Source organism: Pediculus humanus, genomic scaffold (assembly GCF_000006295.1).
Source record: "Pediculus humanus corporis 1103172108314 genomic scaffold, whole genome shotgun sequence".
Classification (NCBI taxonomy): domain Eukaryota; kingdom Metazoa; phylum Arthropoda; class Insecta; order Psocodea; family Pediculidae; genus Pediculus; species Pediculus humanus.
In genome coordinates this window covers 271,333-292,524 of record NW_002987883.1, presented here as the reverse complement: position 1 = coordinate 292,524, position 21,192 = coordinate 271,333, and the positions used below count along the sequence as shown (strand labels likewise).

Sequence of the window (21,192 nt, the reverse complement as noted above, 5' to 3'; positions counted from 1 at the left end):
TACATGAAGCCAAAGGAAACTTTTGATGATGGAGTAACTACTTTAAGTTGGTATTCGTGGTATTTGACAAAAAGGGGAAAGGACTAGTAAAATTTTTTTATAATTTTTTTTTGATTGTTCGCAAAATATTCCAGTTAATAAGTTAGTCATAATTATTTCATGTAAATCTAGTGTTAAAATTTGATTTCGGAATGGCAGCTTTGCCGCGTAGGATTATAAAGGAAACGCAGAGATTGATGCAAGAGCCAGTGCCCGGTATCAGTGCGGTACCGGATGATAGCAATGCAAGATATTTTCATGTCATTGTTACGGGACCTAGAGATTCACCGTTCGAAGGGGGTCTTTTTAAATTAGAGCTTTTTCTACCGGAAGACTACCCAATGTCTGCACCGAAAGTACGTTTTATCACTAAAATATATCATCCGAATATTGATAGACTGGGAAGAATATGCTTAGATATATTGAAAGATAAATGGAGCCCAGCACTTCAAATCCGTACAGTACTTCTTTCAATTCAAGCATTGTTGAGTGCTCCAAATCCCGACGATCCTCTTGCAAACGATGTAGCTGAATTATGGAAGGTCAACGAAAGTGAAGCAATACGTAACGCGAAAGAATGGACTCGAAGATACGCAATGGATAATTGACTTTCATGATTACTTTCATTATTAGAACTAGGCTGCAGCAGAGATGAACCTAAAAAGATTTAATGAGGCTGCGGTTGTCCAAACAAACAAACAAACAAAAAAAAAAAAAAAAGAAAAAAAAAAGAAAAAAAAAAAAAGTTGGATTGTTGTGAGAAAAAAAAAAAAAATAAAAAAATAAAAAATAAAATAAATTTTTATGAATAGAGTACTGAAATACAAGAAGGGTTTTTATATATTGTGCAAGCATGATACTGCAGGAAAGAAAAATTTCAAAGACTATATAGTAAAAGTGTTCATAAAATAATATTTTAAAGAAAGTGTGATGATTTTCTTTAGTTTTTTAAATAATAATAATAATAATTATAATAAATAATAATAATATGTTAAACTTGTATTTTAATATTTATACCATAATTAGTAAGAGTATTTTACTCTTTAACAATTAAGTCGCTGCAGTATCTGTAAGGACAGTAATTGAATTGATCTTTAAAGAAAAAAAAAAACAAATAATAATAATAATAATAATAAAAAATAAAAAAAAAGAAAAACAATAAAAGAAATATACATAAATTCTATTAATATTGTTTTCGTTATTTAAATTTACCTTTGATTTTATTTAATATCACCTATTTTAATAATCCCTCTGTAAAAAAAAAAAAAAAAATAAGATTTAATTCGAAATTATTAGTATAATTATTATTATTATTACACAAAATTTAAAAAAAAAAAAAAAAAATGCAATTTTTTCACAACATTAGGCAACTAACTAACTTGATCAATTTTTTTCGGTAAACAAATTTATTATTATTATTATCATTATTCAAAGTTAATATATATATTTACATTTTATTCTTTTTGACTTTTTCTCTCTTTCGTATGAAATTTAAACATCTCGTAATAATAAATTTCTGTTGGAAGGCATGATATTCAAATTTACCTTGTAATTTTAAAACGAGGATTTGTGAATCATTTAATAATAATATACAATTAATTGATGACACATGGGTAAAACCATCTTTGTAAATAATCATTAAAATAATTTAAAATAAATAATAAAAAAAGGAATTTTTAATTTAAATTTAAATTTTTTTAATTTTTATTCGAATAAATTTTAAAAATTGTTATTCGCAGGTTTTATTTATATTATATCAGTCTATATATATATATATTGATATATATATATAATTATTATGACTAGAAAATCTAAATAATTAGCTCTTATGACAATTAAAAACCTAAAATTAATAATATATATATATATATAGAATGAAAAATGACTGAAAAGTATTAAAAAACATTTATCATGATATTTTTAACTACAATATTGTCAAGCATTGAATGATTTTTTTTCCTCTTTCAATTATATATATATATATATATTAAATTAACTAATTTTAATTTTTTCTCTTACATATATATATATATATATATATATTTATAAATTATTTCTTTAGTAAAAATGCTGCTTTTTTCCTTTAAAATTATTATTATTATTATTATCAGGCATGAGCTTAAAAATTAAATTAAAAATAAATTAAATTAATTATTTACAATAATTTAAATAATAATAATCACATTAAGCGTATTAATAATAAACAGAAAAAAATTACGATTACAATAATAATAATAATAAATAAATAAATAAATAAATAAATGTAATGATTTATAATAATTTTTTTTTAAATTAATGATAAGAATTTTTAATTGTCAACCATTTTATACTTTTTTTTTCTTCTGCTTCTATTGAGCCACATTAAGCACCTTTTTAATTATTTTAATAATGATAATAATATTTATATATATTTACCGATATAGCGACGACTTTAAAAGCGCTTTTAATAAAAAATAATAATAATAATAATAATAATAATAATATGATAGGGTATCATTAGTAAATATGGCGGCAGCGATTGTTGTTCAGTAAACGTTCGTTGACTTTTACATTAAGTACAAATTATTATTATCATCATTATTATTATTATTATTATTATTATTATTATTATTAATTGTTTTACGTTACTTTATTTTCTTGCGTGAATTTCACACCGGGGAGAATGAGGGGGAGGGGGAGGGGGCTCATGCCTGACTTGATATGATTTTTGACAATTTTTTATTATTATTATTATTATTATTATTATTTTTTTTTTTTTGTAATGTTGGCGTTATTTTACAATCGCGTATATTCTCCAGAATAAAAACTGGAAAAAAAAAAAAAAAAAAAAAACTGAAGGGGAAAGAATAAATATGAATAGACCCCCCCCCCCCCCCATATATGAAAAAAAACTAATTAGTTGCAATTCCTTTGGTATAAAGCCTATGAAGGGCTATTTTTTTTTTTTTTTTTTTTTTTTTTTTTTTTTTAGTTACAAACCCTACAGAAAATCCCCAAAATGTTGAGGCCCTTGCTTCATCTTCATCTTCATCTCAATCTTCTTCTTCATCTTTTTCTTCTTCTTTTTCTTTTTTAATTCCCCTTTACCCCCCCCCCCCTTTTTTTTTTAAATCCCCGTTCTCGTGCTATCTTCCTACGTAAACTAAATAAATAATTTTTTTTTTTTTTTTTTTTTGTTGCCCCGTAAAAAATAAATTTTGGTCCTTACAATTTATATATGAATAAACATATTTTGCAATTTAAGCTTTTTTTCTACGCTACAACGCTATTATTATTATTATTATTATTCCTGTAGAATTCGACTAAATTTGTGGGAAAGAAAGAGAAATTATTGGGGAAAAGGGAAACAAAAGACAACAACAAAAAAAACCTAAATTTGCACTTCACCGAGGGCACATTATTACTTATCAGCAAAACAACTCGTTAAAAAGCTGATGATGATGATGATGATGATAATAATAATAATAATAATAATAATTGTTTTTTTTGTTTTAAATGTATAACGGCGTTTCTTGTCCCGTCAACAGTCTGAACATCGACGTGGGCATAGTTTTCATTAAAATCTGGAAAAAATTTTTTTTTTTTTTTTTTTTTTTTTTTGCAATCCTAGGTTAGTAGATTTATTATTATTATTATTATAATTCTTACCTCGCCCACCGAAGTCGCCAAAAGGTTCACAATTTTTTCATGTGGCACTGCAACGACGCTTTGATTATTTATTTCTATAATCCTGTGTCCGACCCTGACTCCTCCCCTTTCTGCGATTCCTCCCCGCAATAAACTGCAAATCTGAAAGAAAAAAATTTTTTTTTGCAACGACATGAATCACGATAACATCATCATCATCATCGTCAACATGGTCGTCACTTACAACTCCATTTTGTACGCTGAAACCCAATTGATATTTCGTATCCGGCCTTTTGATTTTAACTTCCACGACGGGAGCACAGGGAACGACGGTTAATTTAACTACCGTTTGATTTTTAGTATTCTGTTCGAAAATTTAAATTTTAAATTTTAAATTTTAAATTTTAAAAAGGGGGATGAAAATCTGAAACGGAGCAAAATGGATTCCACAAACCTTAATGTACGTCTGACACGTGGATAATGGAAGCCCGACTAAACTTATACCGTTGATTGCTATTATTTGATCGCCGATGTTTAACTGACCGCATCTGGCAGCTGCACCAGAAGGAGCTAAATTGGCAATGACGACAGTCGGAAGCATAGACCCCCAACCGGATTCAACGATCACGACGCCTAATATTTCGCCTTTGGCTTTAGGAACTACCACCTTGATAAAAATTAAAACAAACCCGTTAGTTACTTCTTACATACAATTACCATCACGATAAAAGGTAGTAGTAGTAGTAGTAGTAATGATAGAAAACCTCTTTTTGCATTTCTTTTTTAGCAAACATTTGCAATTCGTCGCCGAATATTTCTTGCGAATTCAAAACTTCTTGATAATCCATTTCTTTGACGAAACTGTGATCTTCGATTCCGTTTGCTTTTAAAAATTCCATGTAAGCAACTTGAAAAGCTTGACCGATTGACTGAGCAATAAATTGGGCTTCTTCGCTCTCAAAAACGTGACAAATCATTTTCGGAGTCCTCGTCATTTTCGACGATTCCTCAACGTCGTGGGGTACGTATCGTCTCCTCGCCATTAAAACTACGAGATCACCAATGTCGGCAATGTACGAAATCGTTCTCAATGCGTGGTCCATCATTATTTCCTTTTAGAGTAAAACAAAAAAAAAAAATTTATTCCACGTCATCATCATCATCATCATCATTATTTATTTATTTATTATCCACATCGCAAAAAAATAAATAAATAAATAAATTATTAACCTTTAAATCCGTATTCAAAACCATTATTTTTTCCGTCGAAATAAATAAATCGACTTCCGTACTAGGTTGAGATTCTCCTTCGGGTGCCTGAACATCAAAAAAAAGGATTTTTGTAACATTTTCATTTGAAAAACATATTATTAATAAGGTACGCGGAAGAATTTCTTTCTTTTCTTTCTATTTACTCACCAGAGCCTGAAAATCATTTGCAGCGTACAAAAAAAAAAAAAAATAAAAAAATAAGTAAACGATTAAATATATTTAAATTATATAAAAATTATTTAATGTAGCAATTTACAGAGAGAGAAAGAGAGAGAGAGAGAGAGAGAAAAAAAAAAATTTTGCCTAAAATGTCAAAATTTATTTTTGTTCGGTTTAAAGTAAATAAATTTTAAATTGAAATTGAATTTTTCGTTTTCAACACACGTGTCAAATTTACGTGGACATTTTTTTGATTGGATGAAAGAGAGAGAGAGAGAGAGAGAAAAAACCCGCAAAAGACTCAATTTACAGAAAAACACACCTTTATTTTATTCACGGCCTCTTCGACCATACTTTTCTTGAGTCTTTTACGACGCTTACGTCCACCTTCTTCGTCAACTTCAACCGAACCGAGGAAAAGGAGCCTAAATATCGTACCCACAGGTCCGATATCGAAAGGCATTTCAATTTTCGGATTAATTATCTTCGACAGTGGCGTCACGATTGTGTCTGTTTCGCTGACATCGTTTTCGTCGCTGTCGAAACTCCCCCGTGAATTTGTCCTGCTGCATAAACTTTTGCTCGTGACGGATCCTTTCGGACCCAAATTCGTCATCATCGTCATCATCATTGTTTCTTCACGTTTTGAAACGGGTATGGTATGCCCACAATTTGACAAATCTACCATATTGGAACAAGATTCTAATGGTACTATTTTATGGTCGCTTTCATCGGCGATTTGAGCCTCGGCCTGTAATGCCATTTTTACACAATGATAATCGAACTATACGTGTACGTCTATTTCAAATAATGATAGGTATTTTATATATATAAAAAAAAAATTATTTTTTGGAATTATTACGGTTAACAAAGTGTAAATTTTGGGTATAAAATTTTAGTTACTTATTTTTCACGAGGGGGGGCAACACAATCGATTATTTTACTTCACTTCTTCAAATGAGTTTTTTTTTTTAAAGGCAGATACGTTGCCGTTATTTCTAAGTCTGCGAACCAAAAACGAAACATAATAATTAACAGTTCAATAAATCAATCAATAAATTAATCAATAAAGATATTTATTAGAAAAAAAAAAAAAAAAAAAACAGCTAAATGCTATGAAAATCATTCTTTTTTTTTTTTTTACATATATATAAATAAATAATTTTTATATGGATGAAAAAAAAAAAGAAACATCGAAATATATATATATATTAAAAAAATTTGTGCTAAATATACACGTAGTAGATTAATGATAGAAAAAAGTGAGATTGAAAATTTACAAATGAAATTTATATATAATTACAATATATAAATATATATATAAAAAATGAAGCATAGTAGGACGAAAAAAAAAAGGGAAAAGAAGAGAGAAATTATACACATATAGAACGATTTTTTAAAAAACATTCAATTTAAAAAAAAAAAAAAAAAAAGCGATTTAAATATATGCCAACATGATAAAAAAAAAAAAAAAAAAAAAAAATTTAAGGTTTTTTTTGAAGATGATGACAAGAATTTAAGCAAAAGTTTATGACTGACTACCTACCTACATACCCACAGAATAATAATTTATAACAGCCATATACACTTATTCAATATTTTTATATACATATATATTTTTTTATATGAAAAAGGGGGTACAGGCATACAGGCTCAGGCATAGTATTTCAGGCCCACCGATATTTTTGACATTCAATGCGCTAATCATCGTATCACATAATAAATTCGTTCGTATTTAGCCACGAGAGAGTGGCCAAGTCTAGTAATATTATTATTATTATTATTATTATTATTATTATTATTAGCAAGCAATAATAATAATGATTAATTTCAACATCATTCGGCAAAATTTTTTTTTTTTTTTTTTTTTTTTTTAGAAATTAAAAATTTAAAAACCCTCAAGTTTAAATTAACGTAAAACAAACACTGCGGGGGTGGTTTATATTAAATAACAAAAATAAATAAATCGCGAGGTCACGAGGTCACAAAATAACTCGTCCGCGTAATCCCCAAAGCGATGGTAAAAAAATGTCAATAGTGTATAGACACTACCTACTTTTTCGAACCTGTGTAAGGCACACTTTTAAGTGTAATATTTTTAATAACCCAAAGAGAGGTGAGAAAGCGCGACAAAGAAATCTATAGAAAAAAAATTTTCTTTTTACCGACATTGATTTCCCAGGCCGTGAAAAAAAAAAAAAAAAAAAAAAAAAAAAACTTTTCTATTTAAATCTTACCTTGATTCTGGACACAGCTTCTTCTGCTTGCATCATTCTGGTAGATTTTGTTGGTTGTCCTTCGCAAACCAATTGCGTCGAACCCAAATACCGAGCTCGAAATAAAACTCCTTCGATGAGAACTGACGGTTCGTGTATAAGAACTGAAAATAAAAATTAAATTTTTTTTTGTTTTTTTTTTTAACAGCAATCACCTTAACGAGAACAAAAAAAAAAAAAAACTCCATTTTATAATTTACATTCGAATCAAAGTAAAATTATTATTATTATTATTATTATTTTATTTTTTTTTTTTTGGTTTGCTTTTTTTTGTGTGTGCAAAATGACAACTTACCCAAAAACGAATATTTTTTAGGTGACATGAAGGCATCAGAGAGTGAAATTTGTGCGAGCATCAAGTGAAACAAATATTTTGCATTAGAATTACAATTATGTTAAATTTTAATTTAAATACTTTTTCAAAAAAAAAAAAAAAAAAAAAATGTGCTTGACTTGATTTTAATTTTTTTTTTTTTTAAATTAAATTAATTAATGTATAATTGGATTATTATTATTATTATTATTATTAAAAAATTTCTAATTAAATTTTGTTGTATAAATTTTTCATTATGTAAGACAAGAATTTTTAAAATTTTTATTTGTGGCTAACAAGTGTATTATTTTATAAATTTTTTTTTTTTTTTTTATTAAAAAAATATAATAAAATATAAAATTCACTCACCTTCTTTATTTCTTCCTCTTTTTTTGCTTCCATCTTTATCCTGAAAAAAAAAAAAAGCAGAAGAAAACAAAATAAAATGAGACGTGTATCCATCCCCCCCCCCCAAAAAAAAAAAAAAAATTTATTTAATTTCGTTAGAAAAAAAAAAAGAAGAAGCAATTTTGTATACCTTTAATACCTGAATTAGAGTTTTTGCAAGCATAAGAAATATTTTACCCTTACCCCCCCCCTTCCACCACCACTTTTAAAAAAGTCCGACCAACCTTTTTCGTTTTCGTTGGTAATGAAGTTGTAACTCCATTGTCTTTAACGGGTGAAGATGATATATCCAATGGTGATTCTACTAACCCACCATTAGATGGAGGTATCGTTGAAACCTCAGGTGGTATTGATATTTTAGGTAAAGAATCAAGAGAAGTTGCCGCCGCCGACGCCGACGCCGCCGCCACCACCGGTACGACCACGTTTGATGCGGTCGATTTTAAAGGAGTAGAAGAAGACATTTTATTTGAATTTATTAGTGAAGAAGGCATGACAGTTCTGGATTTAGGTTTTTTCCATCCCTGTTATTATAAACCAAATAACCCGAAAATGTTAGTGATGATGCATTTTCTCTTATATATATATATACCGCGAAAAGCAATGTTTAAAATACCAAAAAACCATTAAAAATAAATTTCCTCCACCAACATCATGCATTTTTAATTTTATTGAATCAATATTTACCCCCCAAAAAAATATTGACTTACCAATTTATCATCGTAAAAACCATGATCATCAGTTCTTTGTTGACCTAATAGCCTATCAGTTTCCAAATCTGTATCAGCTTCCTCATCTTCTATTCCTTCTTCGCTTCCATTTCTAGATTTTCTAATACAAAACGACAAAATTTGTCGCCATTTAAAAACATTATACGTAAACCAATAGTTTAAAAAAAAAAAAAAAAAAAAATCTAATCACAATCACCTTGACTCGTATGTGCCTGAATCTCTCACTTTACAACGGGGAACCCAAATCGGACTATTAGACGATTCGTTTGGCTCGTCCGAATTGGGCGACTTTAAGGGAAGCGTTTTCGTTCTCTGTAAAGTAAGCCGAATGTCTTTAATGGCAGCTTCAACGGATTCCTGTGAATGAGTATCTATGCATAAACTTCTGTGTGGAGCCGGTGCCGGAGGTGGCGGAGTAACTTGTGACGCATCTACCAAAAAAAAACATTTTTACTTAATAATACGGGGAGCGAAAAAAAAAAAAAAAAGAAAGAAAAAAAAAAATTTTTTTTAAAAACTAACTGAGAGGATCCAATGCTTCGATTTCGGGATCGTTTTCATAAACATCTCTACTCGTCGTATTCTGCTTGTTATTGTTTTTGTAATTTAAAATGAGCTTATCTTCACTTATTGAATTTTTATCCATTTGTTGTTTATGAACCGGCGAAACTGAATCGGAAGTTTTGGAAGAACCGTTCACGACGTGAACCGTTTGATTCGATTTTTTATTTTGTTTTTGTATTATTTCCTTTTCGATTTCCGTTATTTGTCTTTTCATAAGGACCACCGTCGGATTGTTGTTATCGGTGTCGCTCGCGTGACCCGATGATAATCCATCTTCCAAAATGGGCATAGATGAATAAACTCGAAGTGAATCAGTTATTTGCATATTACCTCCTTCGTCGTTTTGGTCTGCGTGACCTTTTTCAAAAGAATCGGTTAAAAAAAAAAAAATTACTATTTTCAACTGACTTAAAATTTTAATTTAAAAAAAAAAAAAAAAAAATTTACCCGGCACAACTGGTTGTTCCGCCATATTATTATCTACCAATAAAAGTGACACTTCGCTGTCCAAATCTCCGCAGTTAGAATCGCAATCCGTCGTTTCAGGTGATAAAGTAAAATTCCTACTGTGTCCAACTTGAAGACCTACTTCGGTGTCGCCCAAATCTTCGGTAGATGCAGAGTCAGCGGACAAATCAAGGAAATTACAATCATGTTCAGTGATGTCTTGTTCCTGAAAAAAAAAATGGAAATCGTCCATCAGGAAAAATTTTCACTCATACGAAGCAAGAGAATGCAGAGTTATAAATGCATTAAGTTATAAAATTTTACCCTTGAATTTTCCGTTTGGTGCTGCTGCTCTGTCAATCCAGAATTACAAGTTTTTTGAGGTTTTTGTGAAGTTTCTTGTACTAAATTTTTGGCAAGTCTCAAGCCAACATAAGCGCTACCTCGACCAGCCTGACGTCGAAGTTCATACCCCAACTCGTCGAAATCCTAAATAAAATAATTAATATGTATATTGTGGTGGTGTATGTGCGTGTGTGTCCAATGTCTAAATTTTTATAAACATTTTTAAAAATTCCTTCATGTGTAAAACTAGTTAGTAACTCTGACGTACTTGAATATTGTGCGATCCAGAATTGTCCGTTTGTTTAAAAAATTCTTCTAAAACTTTTCTCGTTTCTGAGAATTCATACAGGTAATCAAAATTAGGATTACCAGTTGTAGATTGGTTGGGACTAGCTGAGGTGCTTCCTTGTTTATTACCTGATGTTTGCTCAGGTGTATTATTGGTTATGGTAACGATTCTCTACAACAAATAATAATTTATTATTATTATTATTATCTTCTCCTTGTATCGATTAAAAAAATCGATATTATACGCACTTGTGGGAAACCTGGCCTTGGTGGGCAAACACTAGGTGAAGCCAAAAGACTATGGGCACTGGGCAAGGGAGGATGAATGGCATTTTGTGATGCATCCGAATGTCTCGGCCAATACCGCCTGGGTGATCCATCGTATTCAGCTATGGGAAGCCCCCCAATTACTTTTGGGCTTTTATTATGTTCCAAATCCAACGAAGATTTATTTCTCATATCATTTGTTGACGTGTTTGCAACCTAATGGTTAAAACAATAATTTAAAAAAAAAAAAAAAGGGGGGGGACCATTTTTTATATTTCAGATAAATTTAACCGTAAGAAATTAAAAAAAAAAAAAAAAAAAATAATACTTTGAAAAAATCCGAAGGAGTCCTGTGATAACTCGGAGGGCTTGGACTTGAGCTCACGCTTTCCTTTCCTTTATTCAATCCTTTCCTTTCTTCTTCTCCCTTTTTACGCCACGAATTATCGTCTCCGATATCATCGAAAACAACAACTTCACTCCCTCCGGCTCCTCCTATACTATTTAAACTATTTGCCCCTAGTTCATTATAGGATAACGTTACAGGAAGATTGGAAGACCGCTGATGTTTAACTGAATGGATTTCCGTTGAGAAAACAGTTTCCGTGATTTCACGATTGTTTCCTTTCAAACTATCCGAATCCCAAATGTTTTTATTTACTATTCCCTTGTTTTTATACGATCCCTTTTCTAAAATCCCCGACACGGGTTCATTTCTTAGTTTACTTCTAAGAGCTTTCGTACGACTTTGGGAAAACAATTCTCGTCCTCCGGCTATTTCAATAATTCTAGAAAAAAAAAGAGTTAAGAATAAGATTGATGAATCTCGAATAAAATTCATTCATCAGTTGGCTTTCGAAAAAAAAAATTTTTAATCATACCTTGAATCTCTAAGCTTATAAGTAGCTCCTTTACTGCTTTGTAAAACAATGACCTGACCCTCCGAACCCGAATAAGCATGATCCACAACTAAATCTTCATTAGTAAAATCTACTTCCTCATTTGAAGTAGAATCATTATCTTGACTTCCATTTTCTTCATCGTCTTCTTCTTGAACTTCTTCACTTTTTTCATTGCCGCACCTAAAAAAAAAAAAAAAAAAAAATTAAAAATCTATTTTTAATCTTCAAAAAAAGGAGGAAAAAAAAGGAGAGAAGGAGAGAAAAAAAAATTAATAAATGAAAAAAAATTTCATCGTGAAATTTTAAAACCATTGTTGAGCGAATAAATTTTATTGGATTTTTATCTACTTTTTCCAGTCGAAAGTTTTTCCTTACCCCGTTAAATTATTTCCGGAGGAGCGAGGAAAGGTTGAAAAATTGAAAAATTTTATATATATATATTGTTTATAATTGTAACAAATGCGAAAAAAAAAACCGCGTACCTGGTGATTTCTTTATCCAAATCCATTATGAACGCATTATTGTCCAAGTGGTCATCATGAACAGGATTGAGATTAAGGTCACGGGGTCGACACTTTGGAAAAAGTTTTGTTATCTGTTCGTTAAGATCGTTTCCGTCCAATTGCAGGCTTACTACACTTGTCATAGCTGTTATTTCGATAGCATTCTTGTATTATTCAAATCATCTGAAAATTAAAAACAAAAAAAATAAAATTTAACCACATTAAGTCACGTTAAGTGTGGTTAAGTCGGAAAATAAAATTTCATTTCTTATCCCTCGTACTTTAAATTAAAGGAGTCGGATAGTTTTTCCGGTAAAATTCACGGAACCGTGACGACCAAAAAAAAAAAAAAAAAAAAGGAAAATTTACGTTAAATGTTTAGAAAAAAGGGAAAAACTTTAAAATGATGCCTTTACAAATAGTACAAAAAAATATTAAACGATTAAAAGAAGAAGAAACAAGATCGTAAAATTAAGTAAGTTAAACGAAATGAATGAAATTTTCTCATAAATATTCTAAACGATACATCTTAATAAGATGAAAAATAATAATTTTCCGACCATTTTTCTCACATACACACTTAAATTTACAAATATTTTTTTTATTTAATAATTCCGACGGGAAAATTTTTTTTTTCTTTTTCAAAAACATTAAAAAAAAAAAAAAAAAAACGATTTGAACTCATTAAAAATTATTTGTCCCATTCAAACGGTGCCATATTATTATTATTATTATTATTATTATTATTATTATTATTATTATTATTATTATTATTATTATTATTATTATTATTATTATTATTATTTGATTTTAAAATCCCCGATTGTAATTAATATATTTATTTATTTTTTTTTTTAAATTTTTCATACGTTAATCAATTAAATTATTTTTCAAACTATCAAGCGAAAAATAATATCATCAGACAAAAAAAAAAAAAAGATTGGAAAATTGAAAAATTTTCATTCACAAACTTGTCTGACTGATACAAAAAAAAAGAAAAATTTTTTTTGGAAAAGCTGCGGTTCAAAATTCAAGTTAAAAATTACGAGAGAAAATCTCTTTTTAGGATTTCCCAAGAAAAAAGGTTTGAATGGGGGTCAAAAAAAAAAAAAAAAAAAAAGTTTTTTTAGTCGAGTTATAAAGCTTAACCTTTTTTTCTTTCTCCTTCTTCTTCTTCTTTTATTTTCTTTTCTTTTTTTTTTTTGCATTAGAGAAAAAGAAAAAAAAAAAACAACAACAAGAATATTTCAAAAGAGGATTTGTGAAAGTTCTAATGATAGAAACCTTATTCATTTACTTGTTGGAATATCAAAAATTTATTTAAATAAAAAAATGAAAACTTTTTTTAAGAGTATTTCTTTGTTACATTAATACCTTCTTCTTCTTCTTCTTTTTAAATGCTCGTATTAATTTTAAATATTGAACGTATTTAAATAATTTCAGGTTCGTCAAATTTACGTTTCAGTATGTAGAAAAATCAAAAAAAGTTAAATCGAGTTTTCATTTTTCCTGTCGGAAAAAATAAAAAAAAAAAAGAGAAAAAAGAAAAAAAATCAGACGATTGATTATATTTCTCGAATTTAAAATTGAAAACACACAACTTTTCACGTGATTTAAACCATTCATAATAATAATAATAATAATAATAATAATAATAATAATAATAATAATAATAATAATAATAATAATAATAATAATAAAATAAATTGTGTTTAAAGTAAGAAAATATTAGAGCCTAAAGTATTTATCATTCCGGTTTAAATTTTTTTTTTTTTTTTTTTAAAATATTTTTTAAATTTTCATTCGTTAAATCCTCGGGAAAATTAGGAAAAATTACAACGCTCCGGATTTTTCAATTTTTTAACAATTAATCATTTTGACTACGATAATGATGATATAAGTTCGGAAAATGACAGTACCGTGTTCCAAAATTTTGTAAAATTATTAAATTGAGATTTTTTTTTTTTTTTTTTGGAAAAATCGGTGAGAAAACTGACAGACAGTTGGACTTTAAAACTAATTTAAAAAAAAAAAAAAATTTATTAAAATTGCTGATGGATTCGTTTTTTGGTTTTCCGATTTCAATTTAGAAAATTATTATTATTATTAGTAAATTAAAATCCGTCGAATAATCCAACATTTCCGATTGTGGAAATGAAGACTTTTCTCGCGAATATCAAAATTTTAGAATTTAATAAATGAAAGAATGAATGAATCTTTTGTCTTTTTTATTTTGGAAAAATTCGCGATGAAATTCGAAAAAGAAAATCATAGACGAACGCATACCACCTTGAAATTAGAAAAAGTCAACAAATACAACAGGTATAAAGGCTCAATCAAGCGATGAAAAAAAAAATTTTTTTTTTTCTCGACTTTACTCTCGAAATTCATCAAAGATTGTCGCAGCAGTAAGAGAGAAAGAGAGAAAGAGAGAGAGAGAGAGAGAGAGAGAGAGAGAGAAAAGAGGGAAAATGAAAAAAATTATGATCGTAATAAATTATGGCGAGAGACGAGAAAAAAAAATAATAATAATAATAAATTGGATTATGTGAAACGAAAAAAAAAAAAAAAAAAAAAATTTTCCAGGACATTTTTTTTCCTCACTCAAGTGTAAAAATTTTATAGGAATGCGGGTCAAAGATTGAAAAGGCAACAAAAAAACCACCACCACCTCCAACAAAAACAACAACAACAACAACAAACAATTCAAACGCGATGCGGATTAAATAATCGATTTTTCCGTCTCCCTTCTCCTCCTCCCCCTCCCTCTTTTTCTTTCACCTTAAATCAACAAAGTCAATACCATTCGGATAAATTATAATATGTTTAAAGAAAACAAAAACGAAAAAAAAAACAAAAGAAAAAAAAAGGTAAATTATTAACTTATTTTTCAGGTCAGTCAGTTTTTCTTTTTTCCCCCCCCCTTCCTTTTTACGAACGAGGGGGGAAAAGAAACAAATTAAGAGAATTTTTAAAAACGAAACTTAATTTTGAATTATTAAAATGAAATTTTCTTGGAATGAAAATAATCGCGTTTTCAAATTTAGGACAGGGAAAAAGAAAAAATTTTTTTTTTTTGTTTTTAGAACGCAAGTGGAAAAGCGACCTTAAAATTTTTTTTTTTTTTTTTTTTTTTAAAAAAAATCGAATAAACTCCATTATTGTGAAAAATACGTACACAAAACAATGACACGTTGTCTGCACGTTGTCGCCGTGTGTGTGTGAGAGAATAAAATAATTAATTAAAATATTAATAATAATAATAATAATAATAATAATAATAATAATTAATTCGATTGAAAATATACGGCTTGATATTGCAAAATCGCGGGCGCGTTACGTAAAATAAATTCGTCGTAAAAAATATTTCACAAAGTGGAAACGGAAGTAAAAAAAAAAAAAAAATGATTAACGATTTCTGTTAATCAAAATAAATAAAATTTCCCCTCTCTCCCCTCGCCCCCCTCGCGCTCCGATTTCGAAAAACGGATGTTTACTTATTAGCATTAGTATTGCAAATCCCTCAAGAGAGTGAACTTTCTTTTTTTTTCTTCCTTTCTTTCTTCTCATCTTTTTTTATTTTCTCTCTCTCTTTCTTTTTCTTCCACATTTACTTTCCCTAATTGTTTTTTTCTCTCATTCTACTTTCAAGAATTTCTTAAACCGGATGTAGTTTTGATCGTAGAATAATTTCAACGTACACCCGCCATTTTTCTTATTATTATTATTTTTAAAAAAAAATTCCTGAAAAATATTAATTAATTGTCTACTCCTCTTTATTAGTTCCTCTGTATTTTCCGACATTTTTCCTCCTTCCCCCCCCTCGGTTTTACAAGTGTTTACATCTCATTTCGGTTTAAAAACCGGAAATTTTCAAATCTAAACGAAATTTAATTTTAATAATGAAATATGTCAAAAAAGATAAAGAAAAGCTTTTCCGGCGGGAAAAACGATATCAAAAAAAAAAAAAAAAAGGAAAAAATTTTTTTTTTACGTGAAAACCCCGGAAAAAAGAATTCGGGAGGAGGGGAGGGGAGGGGTAAATACGAAAAATGAAATAAAAAAAAAAAAAGTTTTAAATCAAAGAATTTATAAAATCCGTTTGAAAATTTATTTTCTTGAATTCTAATTTAATTTTTTTTCCCTCTCTCTCTCTCTCTTTATCACCCTACCACGCCCGAATTTTCTTTCTATTTTTCAATTCGTACCAATTCCCTTTCCAGTACAACCCCCCCCACTACTCCCTACCCCCCCTCTGCTCAATTTCTCTTTCCACTCGATACCTCAATTTTAATTTAATTTAATTTTCATATATAAAACCAAAAGTTTTCTCACTCACTCACACTCACACACACACACACAAATTTCTTTTAAACGTAAAATAATTTTTGAAAATCTATTTGTGTGCGTGCGTGCGTGCGTGCTTCTCTCACATGCACGCACTCACGTACGCACGCACGCTTTTCTAAGAAAAACGTCAAAAAATTAATAATTCCGAATAATAATAATAATAATAACAAGAAATTAATTAATTCTCATCAATCACAAAAAAAATATTTTTCGTATGAAATTTTTCCCAAAAAAATACTTTCTATAAAATAAATTAAAAACCTTTCGTGGGGGGAGGGGGAGGGGGAGGAAGGGGGGGGGGAGCGAGTGAAATAAAATAAAAATCAATTTCAAAACATTCAAATCTTTTTTCTTTTAGCTTAAAAAAAAAAAAAAAAATTTGTTCGACGTCTGCTTCGATGGAGAAAACTTTCACTAACGCGAAGAAGCCGTATCGAAACTCGATCAAAACTCAATAATAATAATAATAATAATAATTAAATTTCACAATTTCGTTTAAATTTGAATAATCGAACGGGAAGAACCGAAAAGGAAAAAAAAAGAGAGAGAGAGGGAGAGTGAGAGAGAAAGAGAAAATTCATTCTCCATCGTTTTTCATTTAGACACGACGAAAAATAAAACTTTAAACCCCATTAAACGATTTATTACGAAGGTCTAACCGAGTCCGATATTCCAACGTTAAATTTTAAAAGTCAAACAGTTCGAAAGAAATACTAAAATATAATAATAATAATAATAATAATAATAATAATAATAATAATAATACTAAAAAACCTGAGAAATTTTCCGAATGCAATTTCAAAAATATTTTTCTCCAACAGCAAACAGACATTAATTATATATCGACTGGTAGCCAAAAAGAGAACCTTTTTAAAAAAAAAAAAGGAAAAAAGGAAAAAAAACCTTTTCTTTGAGTTCCCCATCTTTATATAAATAAATTTATGTAAATATTGATATGCATTTTTAAATAACCTTCTCTATTTACTTTTTAAAATCGTTATTTACGATTACGATATTATTCCCTTATGGAAAACGCAATACGAACAAATAATAATAATAATAATAATAGCCAACGGCCGTAGCCTGCTGGTCACACCGGTTCCCGTACGATCACCGAAGTTAAGCAGCATCGGGCGTGGTGCAAACTTGGATGGGTGACCGTTTGAGAACGCCACGTGCTGTTGGCTTAAAAGAGCAAAAAAAATGAGAACAAGACAAAGTAAGAACCAAAAATAAAAATCTTGTTCTACTGTCGACCTGAGGCAGCTCGACGAGAATGTGAATTTCACTGCTTCTGACCCTGGCCACTCCAAAGATGTTAGTCACTGGAGCCCAGTTCAGGAGACAAATCGTTCCCATCGAATAAAGATGGACTCAGGAAGACCTTCAAGAATTGATGTGGTGCTATCTTATAATAAGTGGCACCACCGAAATTCGAGTATTTGTCCCTAAGGTATCGGGTAGAAACCTCGGATAAATACTTAAAAACCCCCGACAAGTAGCCTTGTCGTGTTTAATGGTGGATAAACATTTAAAAAAAAAAAGAAAAAGCACACGACACAGAAGAGGGGCGAGGAAAAAAAAAGGGGGGAAATTCGGAAAGGCTTAATTAAAAAAACTAATAAATAAAATTTCAATTTCCGCGAATTAAATAATAATAATAATAATTATAACTATCGTGTAATTATAAAAGTTATTATTATTATCATAGAAAATAATTTTCGTTACGTCACATCAAGAGAATAAATAAGTCAATCAATTATTAATAAATTAAAACCCGCATGATCGGATGTTAAAACCGAATGTTTAAAATTATTATTATTATTATTATTATTACACGGAAGCACAATAATTTAATTATTATTATTATTCTTTACTAACGCATAATAATAATAATTACTCAACGAAGTGACAGACGCAATTGTAAAACATTCGATAAATTTTTTTCGTAATTAATATCGAGAGGGGGAAAAAAAAAAAGTTTTTTAAAATATCCAAAGTCGGGACAGCAAAAAAATATTCTTGGAAGACGAGGAAGAGAGAAAGTAGAAGAAGAGAAAGTAGATGGAGAAAAAGAAGAAGAAGAAGAAAGGGGAGAGGGGAGAGTGGGGAGAAGGAAAAACGATCGATAAAAATTAAATTACCTTTTTTTTCTTTCTCTTCGATTGACCGGTCACCATTGAATCGGTCCTGATAAATTATATATAAAAGTTTCGTTTTGGTTTTTCTTTTCTCTCTCTCTCTCTCTCTCTCTCTTTTTTTTTTTTTTTAGTTTTTGTCCGTCGATTCAAATGTCAATCTTTTCTTTTTCTGTGACAAAAATAAAAAAAATAATAAAAATTTTCTTTCAATGCAATTACAATTATTTTTGATTTTAATGATTTAGTCTCAATTATAATCTCAGATTATTTGACAACAAACGATTTTTCCTTTTTTCCTCTCTCTCTTTCTCTGCATGATGATAATGAAATGACCGACTCTTCCACCCCCGCCCCCCTCGTTTCAAAATGATTCATTTGACAAAAATACCTGATTTTATATACCCTCATCATGTGAAAATCGTTTCGTTAAAAAAAAAAAAACGTACTTAAATTTGTTTTTTCTTTTCTGTTTTTCCCTAGTTATTTTCCATTATAAAAATTCAATTAACCGTGTAATTGGTCCGTAAAATACATGCTTTTGACAAAAAATAATTTTTTTTTTAACTAATCGTTCACAATCTTCATCAGACCGAATTCAAAATTATTATTATTATTATTATTATTATTATTATTATTATTATTATTTTTTACTCGAAACGCAAAAAAAAATCACATTTGATGAATTCGTAAAATTTTCGTACAAAATTTTTTTTTTTAATTTTACTTTTACATTAATAAACACACATCATAAAAAAATAATGAAAATAATGATAATAAATAATAATAATAAAAATAATAAGTTTTTGAACTTGAAATAAAAAATAAAAATTTTAAATAACAAATTCAATTGCTTATTAAACGCAAAAAAAAAAAATTAAAAAATAAAAATAAAAAAATGAAATAAGAATGAAATGAAATGAAATTTCATTATTATTATTATTGTCTAAAAAGAAAAATGGAGGGGAGAAAGAGAGAGAGAGAGAGAGAGAAAAAATTTTTTAATGAATAAATGAATTGCATTTTCTTTTTTTCTTTTTTCTTTTGCCGTAGACGCCTAAAATACGTAACAAAAAATAAAAAAAAGATGTTGGGAGATGTAGAATGACGAGATAACATCTACATCATTCCTTTTATTATTATTATTATTATTATCCCTAACTGTGAATGTCATTCAACCCACAGAGATTTTTTTTTTTTTTTTTTCGTCGACCCTTCTTCTAAACGGAAAAATGAAAGAGAGAGGAAGAAAATAAAATTTTTCCGGGGAAATAAATGAATCGTGTACGATAAAACTAAGAAAAATTTCCGATGAAACGCGACGTGGATTTTTCATTTTCCACAAAAAAAAAAAAAAAAAAAAAAAAAAAAAAGAAAAAGAAAAAGAAAAAAGAAAAAGAAAAAGAAAAAAGAAAGAAAACGAATCATCGTCAAAATCTGAATTTCTAATTTCTCGAAATCTCGCATTTTCCGACATTAAAACCAAAAAAAAAAAAAAAAATCAAAATATGCATTTTCCCATTTTCCCACTTTCCCTACTTCTTATTTACAGGTAAAAACCACCGAAAAAATAATAATTATTATTATTATCATTGTTAACAAGTAAATTTAGAGTAAATTTTAGTAAATTTAGTAAGAGAGAGAGAGAGGGAAATTTCATTGATTTTAAATTCGTCAAAGTCGAAAACGTGAACAAGGAAAAAAAAAAAGGTTGATGAGACATAAACTGGGAAAAGAAAAGAAGAATACAAGGCGGAACCTTAAAATCTCGTTCGAGCATGAAGGAATGATAAGAAAACTAATATAATGATAATGATAATAAGTTCAATACGTTTTATCGGTTAATTTTTCTTTAAATTAATTTTTCCACGTGCAAGAAAAAAAATAAAATTTAAAATATTTTTTTTTAAAAACTTTGTAAGCAAACAAATAATTTTAACCCAAAAAACAATTTTCCCCCCCCCCCCAAAACTTTTCCGAAATAATTTTTTTTATTAAATAACTAATTTAAAAAATTATTATTATTATTATTATTTTATATTTTTTTTGTTTTCAAATTTAATAAAGTCAAAATTAACTTTAAAAAAAAAAAAAAAAAAATTATAATTTTTCTTTCTTTCTTTCTTTCTTTCCCTCCCTTTTTCCTTTTTCCTTTTTTTTTTTTCTCTGTAAATTCAAGTCTAATTAAACGTCGTGTAAAATTTTCCCAGTAAAATTTTCTTTTTTTTTTTTGATACAGCCGTTACAACGGAAAATTAATAAGCAGAATTTTCTTTCCTTTTTTTTTTTTTTTTATAATTAAGAAACTTATATATTTTTTTTTATGCAAATTTTAAAAACGAAGGGAAAATGAATTAATTTCGTGATAAAAAAAAAAAAAAAAATGTGGAAAAAGTCGTCCGATACGAGTCAGCCCCAAAACGATAAAAACTAAATAAATTTTATAAAAAAAAAATATAAAAAGTTAAAAAAAAAAAAAAAAATGGCTTCGCGTGGCGGAAATACTCTTCTTGTTGTACGTTTTTATTTTTTCTTTCTTTCCTTCTTCTTCTTCTTCTTTAAA

The 21,192-nt window shown here is 28.4% G+C and overlaps 2 protein-coding genes across 2 annotated transcripts; one reads left to right on the top strand and one right to left on the bottom strand.

Moving 5' to 3' along the window:
• Positions 1-3: 3 nt before the first annotated feature.
• Phum_PHUM593530 (ubiquitin-conjugating enzyme E2-17 kDa, putative) lies at positions 4-647 on the top strand (the record flags this gene model as incomplete). Its single annotated transcript, XM_002432539.1, has 2 exons — positions 4-46; positions 172-647. 2 exons carry the CDS (start codon positions 4-6, stop codon positions 645-647), a joined length of 519 nt encoding a protein of 172 aa, XP_002432584.1.
• A 2,883-nt stretch (positions 648-3,530) lies between these two features.
• Positions 3,531-12,284, bottom strand: Phum_PHUM593520 (uncharacterized protein; the record flags this gene model as incomplete). Its single annotated transcript, XM_002432538.1, has 19 exons — positions 3,531-3,602; positions 3,688-3,828; positions 3,911-4,030; positions 4,121-4,333; positions 4,431-4,778; positions 4,897-4,983; positions 7,335-7,477; positions 8,056-8,095; positions 8,319-8,618; positions 8,805-8,925; positions 9,022-9,256; positions 9,348-9,792; positions 9,847-10,062; positions 10,161-10,325; positions 10,450-10,641; positions 10,719-10,952; positions 11,065-11,524; positions 11,618-11,818; positions 12,121-12,284. The coding sequence occupies 19 exons, from the start codon at positions 12,282-12,284 to the stop codon at positions 3,531-3,533; spliced, it is 3,897 nt and encodes a 1,298-aa protein (XP_002432583.1).
• Positions 12,285-21,192: the final 8,908 nt, after the last annotated feature.